Source organism: Durio zibethinus, chromosome 13 (genome assembly GCF_047325235.1).
Source record: "Durio zibethinus cultivar Kanyao isolate XHJ-2024 chromosome 13, ASM4732523v1, whole genome shotgun sequence".
Lineage (NCBI taxonomy): Eukaryota > Viridiplantae > Streptophyta > Magnoliopsida > Malvales > Malvaceae > Durio > Durio zibethinus.
Window position 1 is genome coordinate 25,753,599 of NC_143174.1, and position 13,736 is coordinate 25,767,334.

At 33.6% G+C, this 13,736-nt stretch overlaps 2 protein-coding genes and 1 pseudogene across 4 annotated transcripts; all 3 read left to right on the top strand.

Moving 5' to 3' along the window:
• The first annotated feature begins 172 nt into the window (after positions 1–172).
• Positions 173–1,114, top strand: LOC149515477 (uncharacterized; annotated as a pseudogene).
• Positions 1,115–1,782: 668 nt separating this feature from the next.
• LOC111304270 (replication protein A 32 kDa subunit B-like) lies at positions 1,783–7,817 on the top strand. 3 transcript variants are annotated; one of them, XM_022900808.2, is made up of 11 exons: positions 1,783–1,971; positions 2,457–2,561; positions 2,667–2,764; positions 2,875–2,916; positions 3,570–3,647; positions 4,828–4,906; positions 5,025–5,108; positions 5,192–5,274; positions 6,421–6,489; positions 6,571–6,650; positions 7,678–7,817. In XM_022900808.2, the coding sequence occupies exons 1-10, from the start codon at positions 1,867–1,869 to the stop codon at positions 6,647–6,649; spliced, it is 822 nt and encodes a 273-aa protein (XP_022756543.2). In that variant the 5' UTR covers positions 1,783–1,866; the 3' UTR covers position 6,650; positions 7,678–7,817. The 3 variants fall into 3 exon arrangements, with proteins under 3 accessions (XP_022756543.2, XP_089598461.1, XP_089598462.1); XM_089742336.1 differs by having other exon boundaries at positions 1,786–1,948; XM_089742335.1 differs by lacking the exon at positions 7,678–7,817 and having other exon boundaries at positions 6,571–6,941.
• Positions 7,818–9,377: 1,560 nt separating this feature from the next.
• On the top strand, positions 9,378–13,142 carry LOC111304271 (AP2-like ethylene-responsive transcription factor AIL5). The gene is made up of 9 exons (XM_022900810.2): positions 9,378–9,884; positions 10,018–10,393; positions 10,518–10,600; positions 11,042–11,050; positions 11,290–11,378; positions 11,465–11,538; positions 11,660–11,710; positions 11,808–11,884; positions 12,002–13,142. The coding sequence occupies exons 1-9, from the start codon at positions 9,488–9,490 to the stop codon at positions 12,697–12,699; spliced, it is 1,854 nt and encodes a 617-aa protein (XP_022756545.1). The 5' UTR covers positions 9,378–9,487; the 3' UTR covers positions 12,700–13,142.
• The last annotated feature ends 594 nt before the right edge of the window (positions 13,143–13,736 follow it).

Here is a 13,736-nt window from a genome sequence, read left to right on the forward strand (position 1 = left end):
AATTCAAGTTTTTTTTTTACATAATTTTATATTATAAAAATTAGTTTTATCTAATAATTAAATATATATTTATGAACTTGTAGCCTCATCTCTTAAAACTTTTATATTGTTTCAGTCTTCCAAATAGTGCTGAGAAATTATACATTTTCTACTTTCCTCCAACAATCATAGAATTACTTGCAAATAATGGATAACGATGGTCGTAGAGGTGTGGCAAAAGGAGTATCGGTGATTCAAGGTGAGGAATTGTTCTTCAATAGAATCATCTCAAGAAATTCTTCTGTTGGTTGTTCTTCTAGGATATATTACTACCGGAGCTCTGAACGGATACCCTTTAATTTGGAAATGCAGCCAAGGACACCAAAGGAAGAACCTCAAAAGGAAGATATCCTCCCACCAAGTAGTAGTCCCCCCACCGGCTGCGCTTAGCCTTTGTTCACCTAAACCATGTAGTAACATCAAAGAGCCTAAGCCTTCTTCAATGAAACTAAGGACGTTCAAGTTTTGGAAACAATGGAAAACCAAAAAAATAAAAAAAAAACCGTGGAAACAAGAAGCATGATCAAGCAGCAGGGTCGAAAAAACCATGAGATTTGCAGCTATAACGATGGTGAATTTATGGCGTTGTCGCCGCGCATTTCAAGCTCTTCATCATTCTCTTTCTCAAATGGCGTTTCTTTTCGATCATCAAGGTTACTAAGTCCGTCCAGCGACTCATCGCTTGAGAGGCATTACGGTTGCACTCCCTTGAATTTTTCTTCTATTCTTGTTCGTGTGTCAAGGTCAAGGCGACTTTGATTATCGTACGTATGCTCTTTTCATAAAACTATCAGGCTGGAAATGTATGTTCTGTTTTTAAGTTGTAATTGTAACATAATCCATAAATAGTACACAACATTAGATGTGTCGGTTCCTTTTGATTGGAAAATGCAGCCTGGAACTCGCAAACATCCTCAAACTTAGATTGTCCCACCAATCAATCAACCTCCGGCAATGCAGAACCAAACCTTCGATAGGCCAAGCTTTGCGTAATGTCTTGCTTTTGGAACAAATGTAGGAAGAAGCATCGTACTCAAGGCAAGAAAATGACTAAAGCTTAAGGCCGTGAAGGACATTTTCCTTTTTTTTTTGTTGGGTCTGAAAAGGTTTAGAATTAGGAGTTGCTACTCATCTTGAAGGTTGAGGCAAAGCTTTAATTCAATTGAAATTTATAGATTTATTAAATTTTTATCAGTGAATTTTTTAAATTTACAAATAATTTATTTATTAAAAATGATAAAAAAAAACTCGAATTCAAATGTTTATACATCAAGATCTTATCTATTTATCATTTGTACTAATTTCAATGTCATAATACCTCATAAAGTATTGAATTTTCAGATTAATTATTTTAAAAGATAAAATTTAATAAATTTGAAATCTAAAATTTAATATTTATAATTTTTACGTATAAACAATTTTTATTATTATAGAATAAAAGTAATATTTTTAATTAACTTGAAATTTGACTTGATATACAAAATAAAGAATAAAATCCAATAATTAAATTAATAAAATATAAATTAGTAGTTTCATTAGTGTGATAGAGTGAGATATTGCGTGCTATTTCAAATTGTGGAATCAAAGTAAAATATTGCATGTATATTATTGAAGTACGTATAAAATACAACGGGAAATTCTTTAATTTTGATTTTAATGGGGGACTTTATTTAATTTTAAAAAAATGGTTAAAAGTAGAGGGAAATAAAAGGACAGTACGGCGGGAACCCCACTTTTCAGAACCGCAAAGTGTTGTTAAGTAAAAAAATCTCCAAAATTCTAATAAATTATCCCAGTATTAGAAAAAAAAGAAAAGAAAAAGGCTTCATGCAGGCGAACGAATTCGATGGAAACGCGGCCTTTTCCGGAGGCGGATTCATGCCTTCTCAGGCTACCCAGACCGCCCCTGGTCGTCCCTCCTCTTCCTCGAAAGTATATATAGCCCATCTTTTTTCTTTTTATTTTTAAATTTAGTTTTTTTTTTTTTTTTTTTTAATAATAGCTGTTGTGTGTGTTGAAGAAGTTAATCCTTTTGAGGTTTGCCATTTTCTTGTTCTTGCTTTTGGTTATTTGTTTCGTAGTAAAAATAAATGGCTATTAAGTTCTTGTTGATGCTAAGAATTTGCCGAAGTTGTTTTTTTTTTAATATTTTCATTTTAATTTAGGCCCTTTTTTTTTAAAATTTGTTTTAGTTACTTTTTCTCTTCTATTTACTTTTTTGCTCTTAAAAGAAAATTTGCTACAAAATAAAAGTAAATAATAAAAATAAAATCAAAGTAATTTTTTTTTATTTTTGATGAATTTAATATCAAAATTACATTTCTTTCTAATTTTTAAAATCATTGTTTACTTTTGTGTTAAAATGCGTTTTTTGTCTAAACAAAAGGTTCTTTTGTTTTTTTTTTTGAAAATTTCAGAATAGTGGTGCGAGGTGCTTGATTCCACTTACAGTAAAGCAGTTAAAGGATCTCTCAAGAGGTGGAGAATCTGGTATTTCCATTGATGGTGTTGATGTCAACAATGTAGGCTTTGATTGCGTTATTTTTTAAAAAATTTTTCACAAATAATAGATATGTATTTTTTATAAATGGGCTTTGAATTTGGAAATTTTGGTTTTTTCTTTTTAGATTGTGCTAGTGGGGAGGGTATCCAAGATAGACAATGCTGTTTCAGATTGCACTTTCAGAGTTGATGATGGCACAGGATGGGTTGAATGCACCAAATGGTCAATTATCTCTCTTGTTTTTATTTGTTCTTTTAAATTTTAGTTTTAGAACATTTTGTTGTTTGATAGCTTGATTCTGTGCCACTAAATTTTTTTTCTTAATTGTTTAGGATTCATGAACATGTAGATTCAGTTGAAGTAGATGCGATCTTGTAAGTTTTCCCTCTCACTACTCTAATAAGTTTATGTTATCTTAAATTGAGGCATATGTTTAATTACTTGACATAAGGGTCGAAAAAGGCCTTAAACAAAAATTCAATAATCATTTAAGCTCCTGGTATTTTATTGCAATCAATTAGATCTTGATCTTCTATTTCAAATCAATTGAACCCTTTAACATCTATTTTCATCCACTTGAATCCTTATCCATTTATTTTCACTCAATTAAGCCCTTTATTGGATGGAAATAGTTAACCATTTTTTCTCTAACAAGGGCTCAATTGATGAAAATAGATGTTTGAGGGTTTAATTGATCGCAAAAAAAAAAAAGAAAAAGGGATAAAGACTTGGATGATTATTGAATTTTAGTTCTAGGGCTTTTGACCCATTTTGTCTAATTGCTTTAATTGTTCAAAGAAAACAAAAATACAACAAAGCTGTGTGTTGCCAGTGTGTGGACTACTGAAATTTTGTGTTGTTTATGTGAGGGCAAAGCAAATGAAATCTTTGAAAGTAATAATGTGTGCAAATTAAAACTCATTATACCTTTGCTGGCATTTTAGGGTTTTTTCCCAAATGACTTAATTTGGAAACACATTAAGGGTTTTTATGTGACATGATATTCAAGTGTTTTGTTCCATCTCAGGGTTGGAATGTATGTTCGTGTCTATGGCCAGTTAAAAAGCATCCAAAGTAGAAGGACTGTACACACCTTTTCCATTCGGTATAAATTCAAATTCTATATATATTTTTCTATGTTATGTTTCTTTTTTTTTTACATATTTTCGTAATGTGGAAGAAGAAAGGTCTTTGGGAACTTTGTTGAACTCTTTTTTTGGAGCATTTACGTCTCATTCTTTCAGATAGATAAATTTATTAAGTGATCTTTGCAGAAAATGAATCTTACTTGGCATATTTATCAAAAGAACAAAAGTGTTTTCTTGTAGTTCATTACTTGGACATTTTTGTTAGCATTATAATTTCTCTTATGATAGGGCTTTGATGAATGAAGATATGAATAATCAGAGTTATGTGTAATGTTGAGCTTCCTTTTAAGGGAAGAGGATGAGTGGGTGGGATGGTTAGAGTCCAGAGGTATGAGAGGTGATGGGGGGTTCTTTGGACAATGAGGGCATTTGATTTCTTTGGAGTCAGATCCAAGCCTAGTAGACAATCACAACTAGATATTGCTGCTAGAGCTGATGGTATATTCTCTTTTAGCCTTCTGCAGTTTGTTATGTTTTATTTTTAGTTCTCTAAATGATACTGCAACAAAGCTCATTGAGTTCCCAGATTGTTCTGCAAATGAGGTGGTATAAGCTTGAGTGTTAACTCTAACAAGATGTTTTGGGACATTTGTATTGATTCTACGAAACATTTTTGACCTGGTTTTGATTGGAACAAAATCAACCTTACATAACATTAATACTTAAGCAAACCACGTAATGTCCTGGTCTAAATGCTTGGTTCTTTGTGTCAGTATGCTAAGTGCAGACTATGTTTTTGCACTTCTATTTCTCTCAATCAGGTGTGATTTTACATAAGCTACTCTTCTGAAGTTCGATATTTTATTTGCTGCTGGTTTAGACTTTGGTGGTTAGAGTAGACTTTATTAATGGTTTTCATGATATTGGATGGCTTTTAGAATCATTTTAGGACAATTTTAGGAAAATCAATCCAAATTAGGTTTATTTTAGTATCAAGCCCATGGATAAGATAGTTATCCATGATGGAATTACAGATATCTAAATTTAGTTTAAAGTCCCATATTTTGAGAAGAATGGAATTTCCTATTGGAGTTTGTTATTTGGCTATGCTTTGGTCATGTTCAAAACGCATGTCCATGTCAATTTATTTGGATGTTGTATTTGAGTTCTAACTTTGAACTTTGCTATGGCTTTCAGGCCTGTTACTGATTTTAATGAGATTGCATACCACTTCATTGAGTGTATATATGTTCATTTGTACAACACAAAGATGCAGGTAAGAGTTGATACTCTAGTTTTATAAAATGGCATTCCTGCATATTTGGATGTAAATTTTTATATTTTTGTTGGTAGGAACTGCATTGCTTTATCTTAACTTTGTATTTATGCTGCAGGGAGGCATGACAACTCAGCCTCAGGTGACAAATTCAAGTCTAGGCTACCCGGTACAGGGCTACCAAACTAACCTGTCAAATCAGGTGAAGGAGCGGACTAGCAGAGTACTTTACTAAGTTTTTTTATTTAGTTGGTCCTCTAACTCGATCCATTTTTGTTTTTGCAGTTTTCTGGCCAGTATAACACTGATGAACTGAACCTCGGTGTTAATTCACTTGTCTTAAATTACTTGCGTCGGCCAGCATCCCTGTGAGTTGTCTATGATATCCTCTAAATTGTAATAGTGTGTTTGGTGAGCCTGTTTGATTCAGTTTACCTTTTAATGCTTTCTTTCCCTTTTCTAGTTCATTCTTGAATTTGGAATTGTATTAAACTGAACTTTCTAATGATCTGGAGTATTGTACAAGCTCCTAATACTACATATGTATTTGTGTTCTTTAAAAGGGGAAAACTTTATCATTTATCTTATGAGCTAGTATAACTTATCTAGTTGGGGTATTCTAATATAAATAATAAAGCAAATGACTCATGAGAAAAGGTACTTATACAGTCTGAGTGAAAATATGTCCGGCATTTGAGGACTTTATACTCTTTAGTCATAGTTTGTGAGTTGCCTATTTAGCATGTGTAATAAACATTATGCATGTATCCTAAAACGCATTCGGTAAGCATGCATCATATATTTTAGGAACTGATGAATTGAAAAGCTAAAAGAATTGGCAGTGAAGACTAATACCGTTTTTCCTGGAAAAGAAACATCTAATTATGTGTTATTAACTGTTGTTAGAATCAAGTGAACATGTTTAAGAAAATAATTAGTTAAATTTTCCATTCAAATGCTACCCCCTTTGATCAATTTGCTTGAGACCTGGCTTTGGGCTTGGCTTGATTCAGCCTTTAGATTCTTGTTATGAACCCAAAAAACCCATTTCTACTGCCACCACAATACTAAAGAGATGAAGACAAATCTAGCGGTGGAAGTCTTATCTTACTGACAGTTAGATTTTTGAGGTCACTCATATTTTCTCTTGCAAACACATGGTACAGAAACAATAAACAATGATCCAACATAATGCTGACAAGTTAGATGATGGATGGAAGAAAGTGTCCCAAAGTTGTGAGTACAATTATCCTCACCCATCATGGTGACATTGTTAAGCCGGGAAATTTCTGAATAAGTTTTTTCTTTTTCTTTTTGGCCAGAAGTTGGGTTGTATTTGACTATTTGCAGTTCTGTGGTTTATTTTGATGGATATTCTTAGGATAGAGTAGTTCCAATCATAGACTTTATTGCTCTTCTTTGTTTTAATCTGCGAACTTTATGTCATAAAATATTTGGATTATATATTGTTTGTGTTTTGGACAAGCATTATTAAGTTTCACTTCTGTCTTCAGTGCATCTGAGACTGGGGTAAGCTCTGATGTTGTGGCTCGAGAGCTAAATATTCCACTGGATAAAATCAGGTCTGTCTCTTTCACTAATTTCTCATTTATTCACACACTAATTAGAGTGTAACCATAAACAAACTCTTTTGGCTTTAACAGGAAAATTTTAGATTATCTTGCGTCAGAGGGGCTTGTTTACACAACAACTGATGATCACTACAAATTTACTGATGCCTGAGGTATGTGAATTTGATGTACCATGTAACAGGAAACACCAGGCAATCATTAGAGCCAAAGCTTTTGTTAGTTCGTAGTACCAACCCCCTGGTTTTGGTTATACATATATGCAAGTGTGTATCATGCATATTAGAAAACAATGCTTTTGCCATAAAAAGACACTGGTTTGGGGTTTGATATAAATAGAACATAGTGATCTAGATGATCTTTGCTTTGATGAGTAGTTCCATAGCTGGTGAAACTGTAAGCAACATTTCCATTCTTAAAATAGTATATTAAGTTCTTAACCAATCTTAACTGGTGTGTGTTTTCAAATGTTAAAGACTAAAGTGTTTATGAATTTATGAATTTTCTTTCAAAAAAATATTTTACAGTATTTTGTTTAATTTTTGAATCAAATCAGAGGATAGACCATTGGTAAAATTGCACTTTTTTGAACGTGGATGATAACACATATGGAAATGAAAAAAGAATGAAAGGGAAAAATAGAAAAAAAAGATAGAAAAGGTCATGTGAGAGGTGATCATGAAGAAATAATTAAAAATAAGCAGCGAACGTGAGGAATGATTCGTTTCAGTGACCATAAATTTTAATTTAAGCATGAAAGAGTTTTGACCGGAGACAAAAGGGCCATGAATCAAGAAAGACAACCCATTTCTTTATTCCTTATATATATGTGGTTAATTATAACAGTGGGGCTATAGTATAGCTACTAGCTAGATGTTGTCTTTGAGTTTACATTGGTATTACCTTTTACTGAATAAGAATCAAAGCCAAATGCAAAACACATTACCGCCGGAGTCTCTGCCAATGCGCATTTTACGCACATGCAATGGCTCAGGTTTAATTTTGTTTTTACTTAGTCGTGGAGACGCATTTTCAAGGCTCAACCGGGTTTTAAGGTCATTGGCAAGCTATTTGCCAACCTTGAACTGATTGTATAAATATATATATATATATATATAATATTATATAGTACCTAATCTTTCTTTTGTTTGTTTTGCATGTGGGCATTGCTTTGATCTTCAGTTTCGGCTAATTGTGGCGGTTGGTTTGGGGTCCCTCCCTGACTCTGCACTCACTATGAGACTACAGACAGTTTCTTGCGTTAAAACTAGCAGTGACGACATGTGCCCCAAGCGTCCGGAGTGGCGCTTGCCATTATGGGGGGTGCAATGGGATCTTGTTTCTTTTTCAACCTAACCTTGACATCCATATCACGTTGTGTTTGTTTGAGAATAAACAATTATTCAATGTGTATATATATATATATATATATATATATATATATATAAAATACAAAAGAAGATTGAGCTTGTATTGATTTCAAACATTCGTGTCCAGGGCTAAACCCAGTCGCGCCGGTGGACAAGTCTAATTCCTGCACGCCCCCATTACAAAGCGTAGTAAAAGACTTGTAACAAATGAAATGACGGTGTAGATATACTTATTTAAAAGTCCAGTTTTCATTTAAATTTAAAAATTTATTCAAGTTTCGCTAAAATTTAGATAAAAACTTAAAATTTTTTAAATTCATTTAAATTTTGAATTAAAATTAAAAAAAATTCAAACTCAACTCAATATAAATCAAATAAAATATATAAAATTAAAATATTAATTTATATAAGTACATATATGTAAAATTTTATTTTTTTTAAAATTAAAAAATTATTATATAAATTAAATACTTTAAATTTGTTTTTTTAATTTAAATCAAATTTAAAAAATTTAAAAATTCAAAATATCAAAACAAATTAAATAAAAAAAATATTAATATAAAATATCAACTTGATTCGAATGGAATCCGACCCAACGTGGATGAAAATCGAGTGCCACCAAATTATGATGTGATGAGGATACAAAATGAGCCCCCGAGAGGCGCGAGTTGTCTTTTACTCCCAACACTGTCTGTCATAACTCATGAGTAGTCAAAAAAGGAAGAAAGAAAGAATAAAAAAGCAAAAGGCTTTATGATTGACACAAATAAAGGACACGCGCCGGTCGTCGAGACCATTTGTAATTATTCTAAATTTAACCCCCCCAAAAAATAAAAATCCTTCCCACCGTGTTCCCCTTCTCTCCCCCTTGCTTCCCCTCTCTCCTACACATTCCCTTTGTTTTCATCCTTTTAAATTAAAACAATTATCTCTCTTTTTTTTTTTTATGAAAAATTTTAAAGAGATTTGTGAATTTTTAAAATATTTTAAATTTATAAATTATTTATCAACAAAAAATTATGAGAGCTTGCATTTAAATATTTAAAATTTAATATTTAAACTTTAAATTTTAATCATATACATTAATTTTTACTGACATTAAAATCATATTTTTACATTATCGTTGCTTCCTATTTAGTTCTTCTATTTTTTTATTAATGTTCATATAGTAGTTTGTTAATTGCAAATCAAAAACTTCATCACGTAAAAATATATCTTCATTTATCATGCACGTTGAAAATCATCAAATTATTGGTCAATTATTTATAAATATACTATTTACTATATATTAAAAATAATTTGATTGTGATTATAATAATAGAAAATCTTGAATTTGTTAAATTTCATGTTAAATTTTTATTATATGCAAGTTTTGTTTAATTAATTGTTACCTTTATTTATTAAAAAATGCAAATAAAACTTAATTTTGTTAAACAGTGGTTTTGTCAAAACTAAAGAATGGAGAGACCGCCCACTCATCCCATGAAATGCTTCCACTTGCATTTCTGACTGCAAACCCTATCCCTATCCCTCTCCATCTCTCATTCTTTTTCATTCAATATTAAATTTTGTTAGCTCAGCTCTCTATGCCTTAGAGAAACAAAGAGCCTCGATGCTCGTGCATGCGACTTCTCTTTCTCTCTTTAGCTACCTCTATATCTGTGTCGTCGTCCGCTAGTCTTTCTTCATTTCATTTTCTCTCCCATGGTTTCATCGATTCTCTCTTTCTCTTGCTATTACTAGTTGTTCCACTATTTCCAAAGACAAAAAATAACAGTTACCTATTACTTATATCTCTCTCTTCCTTTGAAATCTTCGTCAGACAAGGCGATACTATGGATATGAACATGGGGAGCATGGATTCTTCTTCTTCCACACAGAACTGGCTTGCTTTCTCTCTTTCCAACCACCGCCAACAACAACATCTCAACTTGCCTTCCTCTACTTCTCACCTTTGTCTCTTTGAAGCTTTCACTACTTCCACCACCATCGCCACCCCAGCAACAACAAACTCTTCAGGTCCTTAAGTTTACAACTTAACTTTCTCTTTGGCGTTGAAAGCAATTAAAAAGGAAAAAACAAGGAAAAAAGTAGTTATTTTACTGTTTATGTATGTGTTATTAACTATTGAGGTGGTCTTTTGTGGATACAGCAGCAGAAGAAGATGCAGGTGCAGGTGCAGGTACCACCGTTGGTGCAACAGACTTGTCCATGTTTAATGGTGGCCCAAAACTCGAGGATTTTCTTGGTGGTTCTTCAACCACGACTGGAGCTGGAGCTGCACCCCAACAGCAGTTGCCTCATCATCACTTCGCTACCGAAACACCCGTGACTGTCTCTGACACGGAGATATACGACTCTGAGCTCAAAACCATAGCTGCTAGTTTTCTTCGTGGATTTTCCTCTGAACAAACGGACACTCGCAAACAACGGCAGCAGAAGCAGCAGGTGCCTGCATCTGAGCCTGCACCCAGAAGAGCTCTTGATACTTTTGGCCAACGTACCTCTATCTACCGGGGTGTCACCAGGTAAATAAATGAACAAAGAATAGTCCTAGACTCCTAGTAATTTACCCCCTTCCCCTCCAAAGAATATATATATTCTCTTTAAAATATGAAATTAATGCTCTTTTTTTCTCTTGGTTTCATTTAGGCATAGGTGGACTGGAAGATATGAAGCTCACTTGTGGGACAATAGTTGCAGAAGAGAAGGCCAAAGTAGGAAAGGGAGGCAAGGTAATAATAACAGTTTTTATTTTATTTTCCCATCTAATTATCTTAAAATATTTTGAGGGTTTTTGATGTTGTAAATGGGTCCATTGAGATCTAGGTCTCTGATCAACAACTGACCAACTGTTGAATGAGTGGTCTTTGAGGATGGTGGTGGTTGAATTGAATATGTGACCAGAATAAATGCTAGTTAAAAAGAATGTTAATGGAGCACATCCCTATAAACAAAAGAAAAAGCCCATTTCTAGGGCTAAGATCTTATTCTGCAGCTTTGAATACCAAGAGCGGGCATTAGAAATTTTTTACCTAACTACTTGTGCTCATTTATTATGAGTGTTATGAATGGTTGAAGATTCTAATATGCTTATGTTGGCTCTTTATGTGGCATGTACATGACGAATGATTGCTTCCATGGATGCTCAAATTCTTCATCATTGTTTTTTTCAGTTTATTTGGGTGAGTTTCCACTTCTAAGTACTATAATTAAAGATCATCATTTTCTTTAACTGTGACCTGAAACATTCTTTCTTGATCATCATTAATAATTACTTGAGATTGGAGTACTGTTGTTAGATTTCTGTCACTGTAACACTAGATTCTTCTCTTTTGCATGGATATGTCATCAACTTCAGCTTATTATGAAGATTCTCACTTCTGTTTTTCTTTCTTTTTTTTTTAATTATTTATTCTTTTAGGTGGCTATGACAAGGAGGAGAAAGCAGCAAGAGCTTATGATCTAGCGGCTCTCAAGTACTGGGGTGCGACCACCACTACAAACTTTCCGGTAACCACTGTTTCTCAAAATCTGGCTTTCACTTAATTTATCCCATTTCTCTTCGATCTTAGTAAAAAAATTCCCTCTTTCTTTAGATTTCTACCTACGAGAAGGAACTAGAAGAGATGAAGAACATGACTAGGCAAGAGTTCGTTGCTTCTCTTCGAAGGTAAATACCATATTATTCAAATATTGCATTAGCTTTTAGATGTTGATCTACTTCGCTATATATAGTCTTTTAGGTTATTTTTTCATAAGCTTTCTTTTGGTTAATTTTATATATGTTTCAGGAAGAGTAGTGGATTTTCTAGGGGTGCCTCCATTTACAGAGGCGTCACAAGGTTCGTTATATATATTATTAAATATGGTCTGTTAGATTAAAGTATTTGAAACGAACATAAAATAATCTGTGATTCCTTTTAACTTTATATATCTCAGGCATCATCAACATGGTAGGTGGCAGGCAAGAATTGGAAGAGTTGCAGGCAACAAAGATCTCTATCTTGGGACATTTAGTGAGTAGCTTTTCTTCTTTTATTCGTTTGGAAATATTGCTAACCACTATTACTTTGTCTTATTTCTCACTTTTTATTATAAAAAATGATTAAAATGTGAACATATTTGTTTTACAGGCACCCAAGAAGAAGCAGCTGAGGCCTATGATATTGCGGCAATTAAGTTCAGAGGCCTAAACGCAGTGACGAATTTTGACATGAGCCGCTACGACGTCAAAAGCATTGTCAACAGCAATCTTCCCATCGGAGGACTTGGCAACAAAACCAAAAACTGCTCTGATTCAGCTTCTGATAGTAAAAGCACCGACGACGACCGAGATCACTCCTCAGCATCATCCGCAGTGACCTTTGCAGCTCAGCCTGCTCCAAGCTCCACTCTCAGCTTTGCAGTTCCCATCAAGCAAGACCCATCAGATTATTGGTCCAGCATTTTCGGATACAATAACAGTACCGCTTCCTTAAGCAGTGCCAAGAACCCTAGTTTGTTTCATCAGCCATCAAACAATGGATCCGGTTTCCAAAGTCCCACCGATTTCAATATGGATTTTGGTGGGAATTCTACAGTCAACGAAAGCATTAACAATGGGTTGTTCAATGTAGGTGGTTATGTTCAGCAGCAGCAGCAGCAGCAGCAACAGACTTCAACTTCTTCCCTCCCATTCGCTACACCAATTGTCTTAAATAATAGCGTCAACAATAATTATGAAGGCTCTTCTGGCTATGGTAGCTGGAATATTGCACAATCTTTGCAGTCTTATCAAACTGCAAAACCAAGCCTCTCAGTGTTCCAGACACCAATTTTCGGCATGGAATGAGCTCTCACATACAGAAGAAAATGTGGATAAAAATCTGTGCAAAGGCAAGGCTGATCAAAGGGAATTCAAAGTAACTGGTGGGGTGATGCATTGCACAGGTGGAGGGAGGGTTAACTTTTTGTTTTGCTTGAATAGGTGAGGTTGGACTGACAAGCATTTCAAGGGAGCTGACTGTACTAACTCAAGTTCTTTTGTTAAGGGCCTTTGCTTCCTTTTTCTTTTACTGACATGATCTTATATATGGGGTGCAAATGAAAAAGGAGATCCTTTTCTCTACTGTTCAGTGCTCTGCTTCCATCTTGTTACTTGTTAGTATCAAATCATCCCTGAAAATCCATTATCAGTTTTCTATCGGCCAAGGATATTAGGAATAAAGCCACTTCATGAAAGGATTTTTTGCCAAATAAGTAAATGCATCAATGGGAAATATCGATTATCTTGTCCTCTAAATTCCATTTTTCTCTAAAAAGACAACTTTTATGCATTAATTATGTAGCACTTGCATGGTATAAGCGCTTTCATCACCTCATTTTGAGTACATATTATTGTATACATTTCATGTGGTACCAAAGTTTTCAAAGAAATTGATGAATAATTCAATCAACAACCAAATAACCATATAACAGAAGGAATTTTAATATAAAATTAAATAAAAAATAGTGCAGAACATGTGGACAAGTATCATGGTTATCTATTTATTAGAACTAATTGAAATAGATGGCTAATTTGAGCACAATGCCTAACATAGAGAAACAGGCAGTCTAAAGTCGCCTAAACTCTTGATTAGGAGGGCCAACGCAAAGACAAAAAGTAAGAGGGAACAAAAAGTGATACAAACTTTAACAAGAGAATGATCAAACAATAAGACAAAAAAAAAAAAAAAAACAAAACTCATTTTGCAGGGTTTATGGGATTGGGATGGGATGATGTCCCTTTAATTCAAAATTCCAAAAACTTGAATTAAAAAAACAAAATATACTGTCTTTTCTTGTCTCTTTTAGATGATGGCTGTTCTCTTGTGCCTTTCGGCGCTTATT

What these genes read in the sequence shown, in the direction of transcription:
- LOC111304271 (XM_022900810.2), top strand. Translation starts at nt 9,488, where the DNA reads ATGCGACTTCTCTTTCTCTCTTTAGCTACCTCTATATCTGTGTCGTCG. An exon ending in CCACCACTACAAACTTTCCG is followed by an intron (nt 11,379 to 11,464) that starts GTAACCACTGTT and finishes CTCTTTCTTTAG; the next exon opens with ATTTCTACCTACGAGAAGGA. An exon ending in TTCGTTGCTTCTCTTCGAAG is followed by an intron (nt 11,539 to 11,659) that starts GTAAATACCATA and finishes TATATGTTTCAG; the next exon opens with GAAGAGTAGTGGATTTTCTA.
- LOC111304270 (XM_022900808.2), top strand. Translation starts at nt 1,867, where the DNA reads ATGCAGGCGAACGAATTCGATGGAAACGCGGCCTTTTCCGGAGGCGGA. An exon ending in GTTGAAGTAGATGCGATCTT is followed by an intron (nt 2,917 to 3,569) that starts GTAAGTTTTCCC and finishes GTTCCATCTCAG; the next exon opens with GGTTGGAATGTATGTTCGTG. An exon ending in ATTCCACTGGATAAAATCAG is followed by an intron (nt 6,490 to 6,570) that starts GTCTGTCTCTTT and finishes TGGCTTTAACAG; the next exon opens with GAAAATTTTAGATTATCTTG.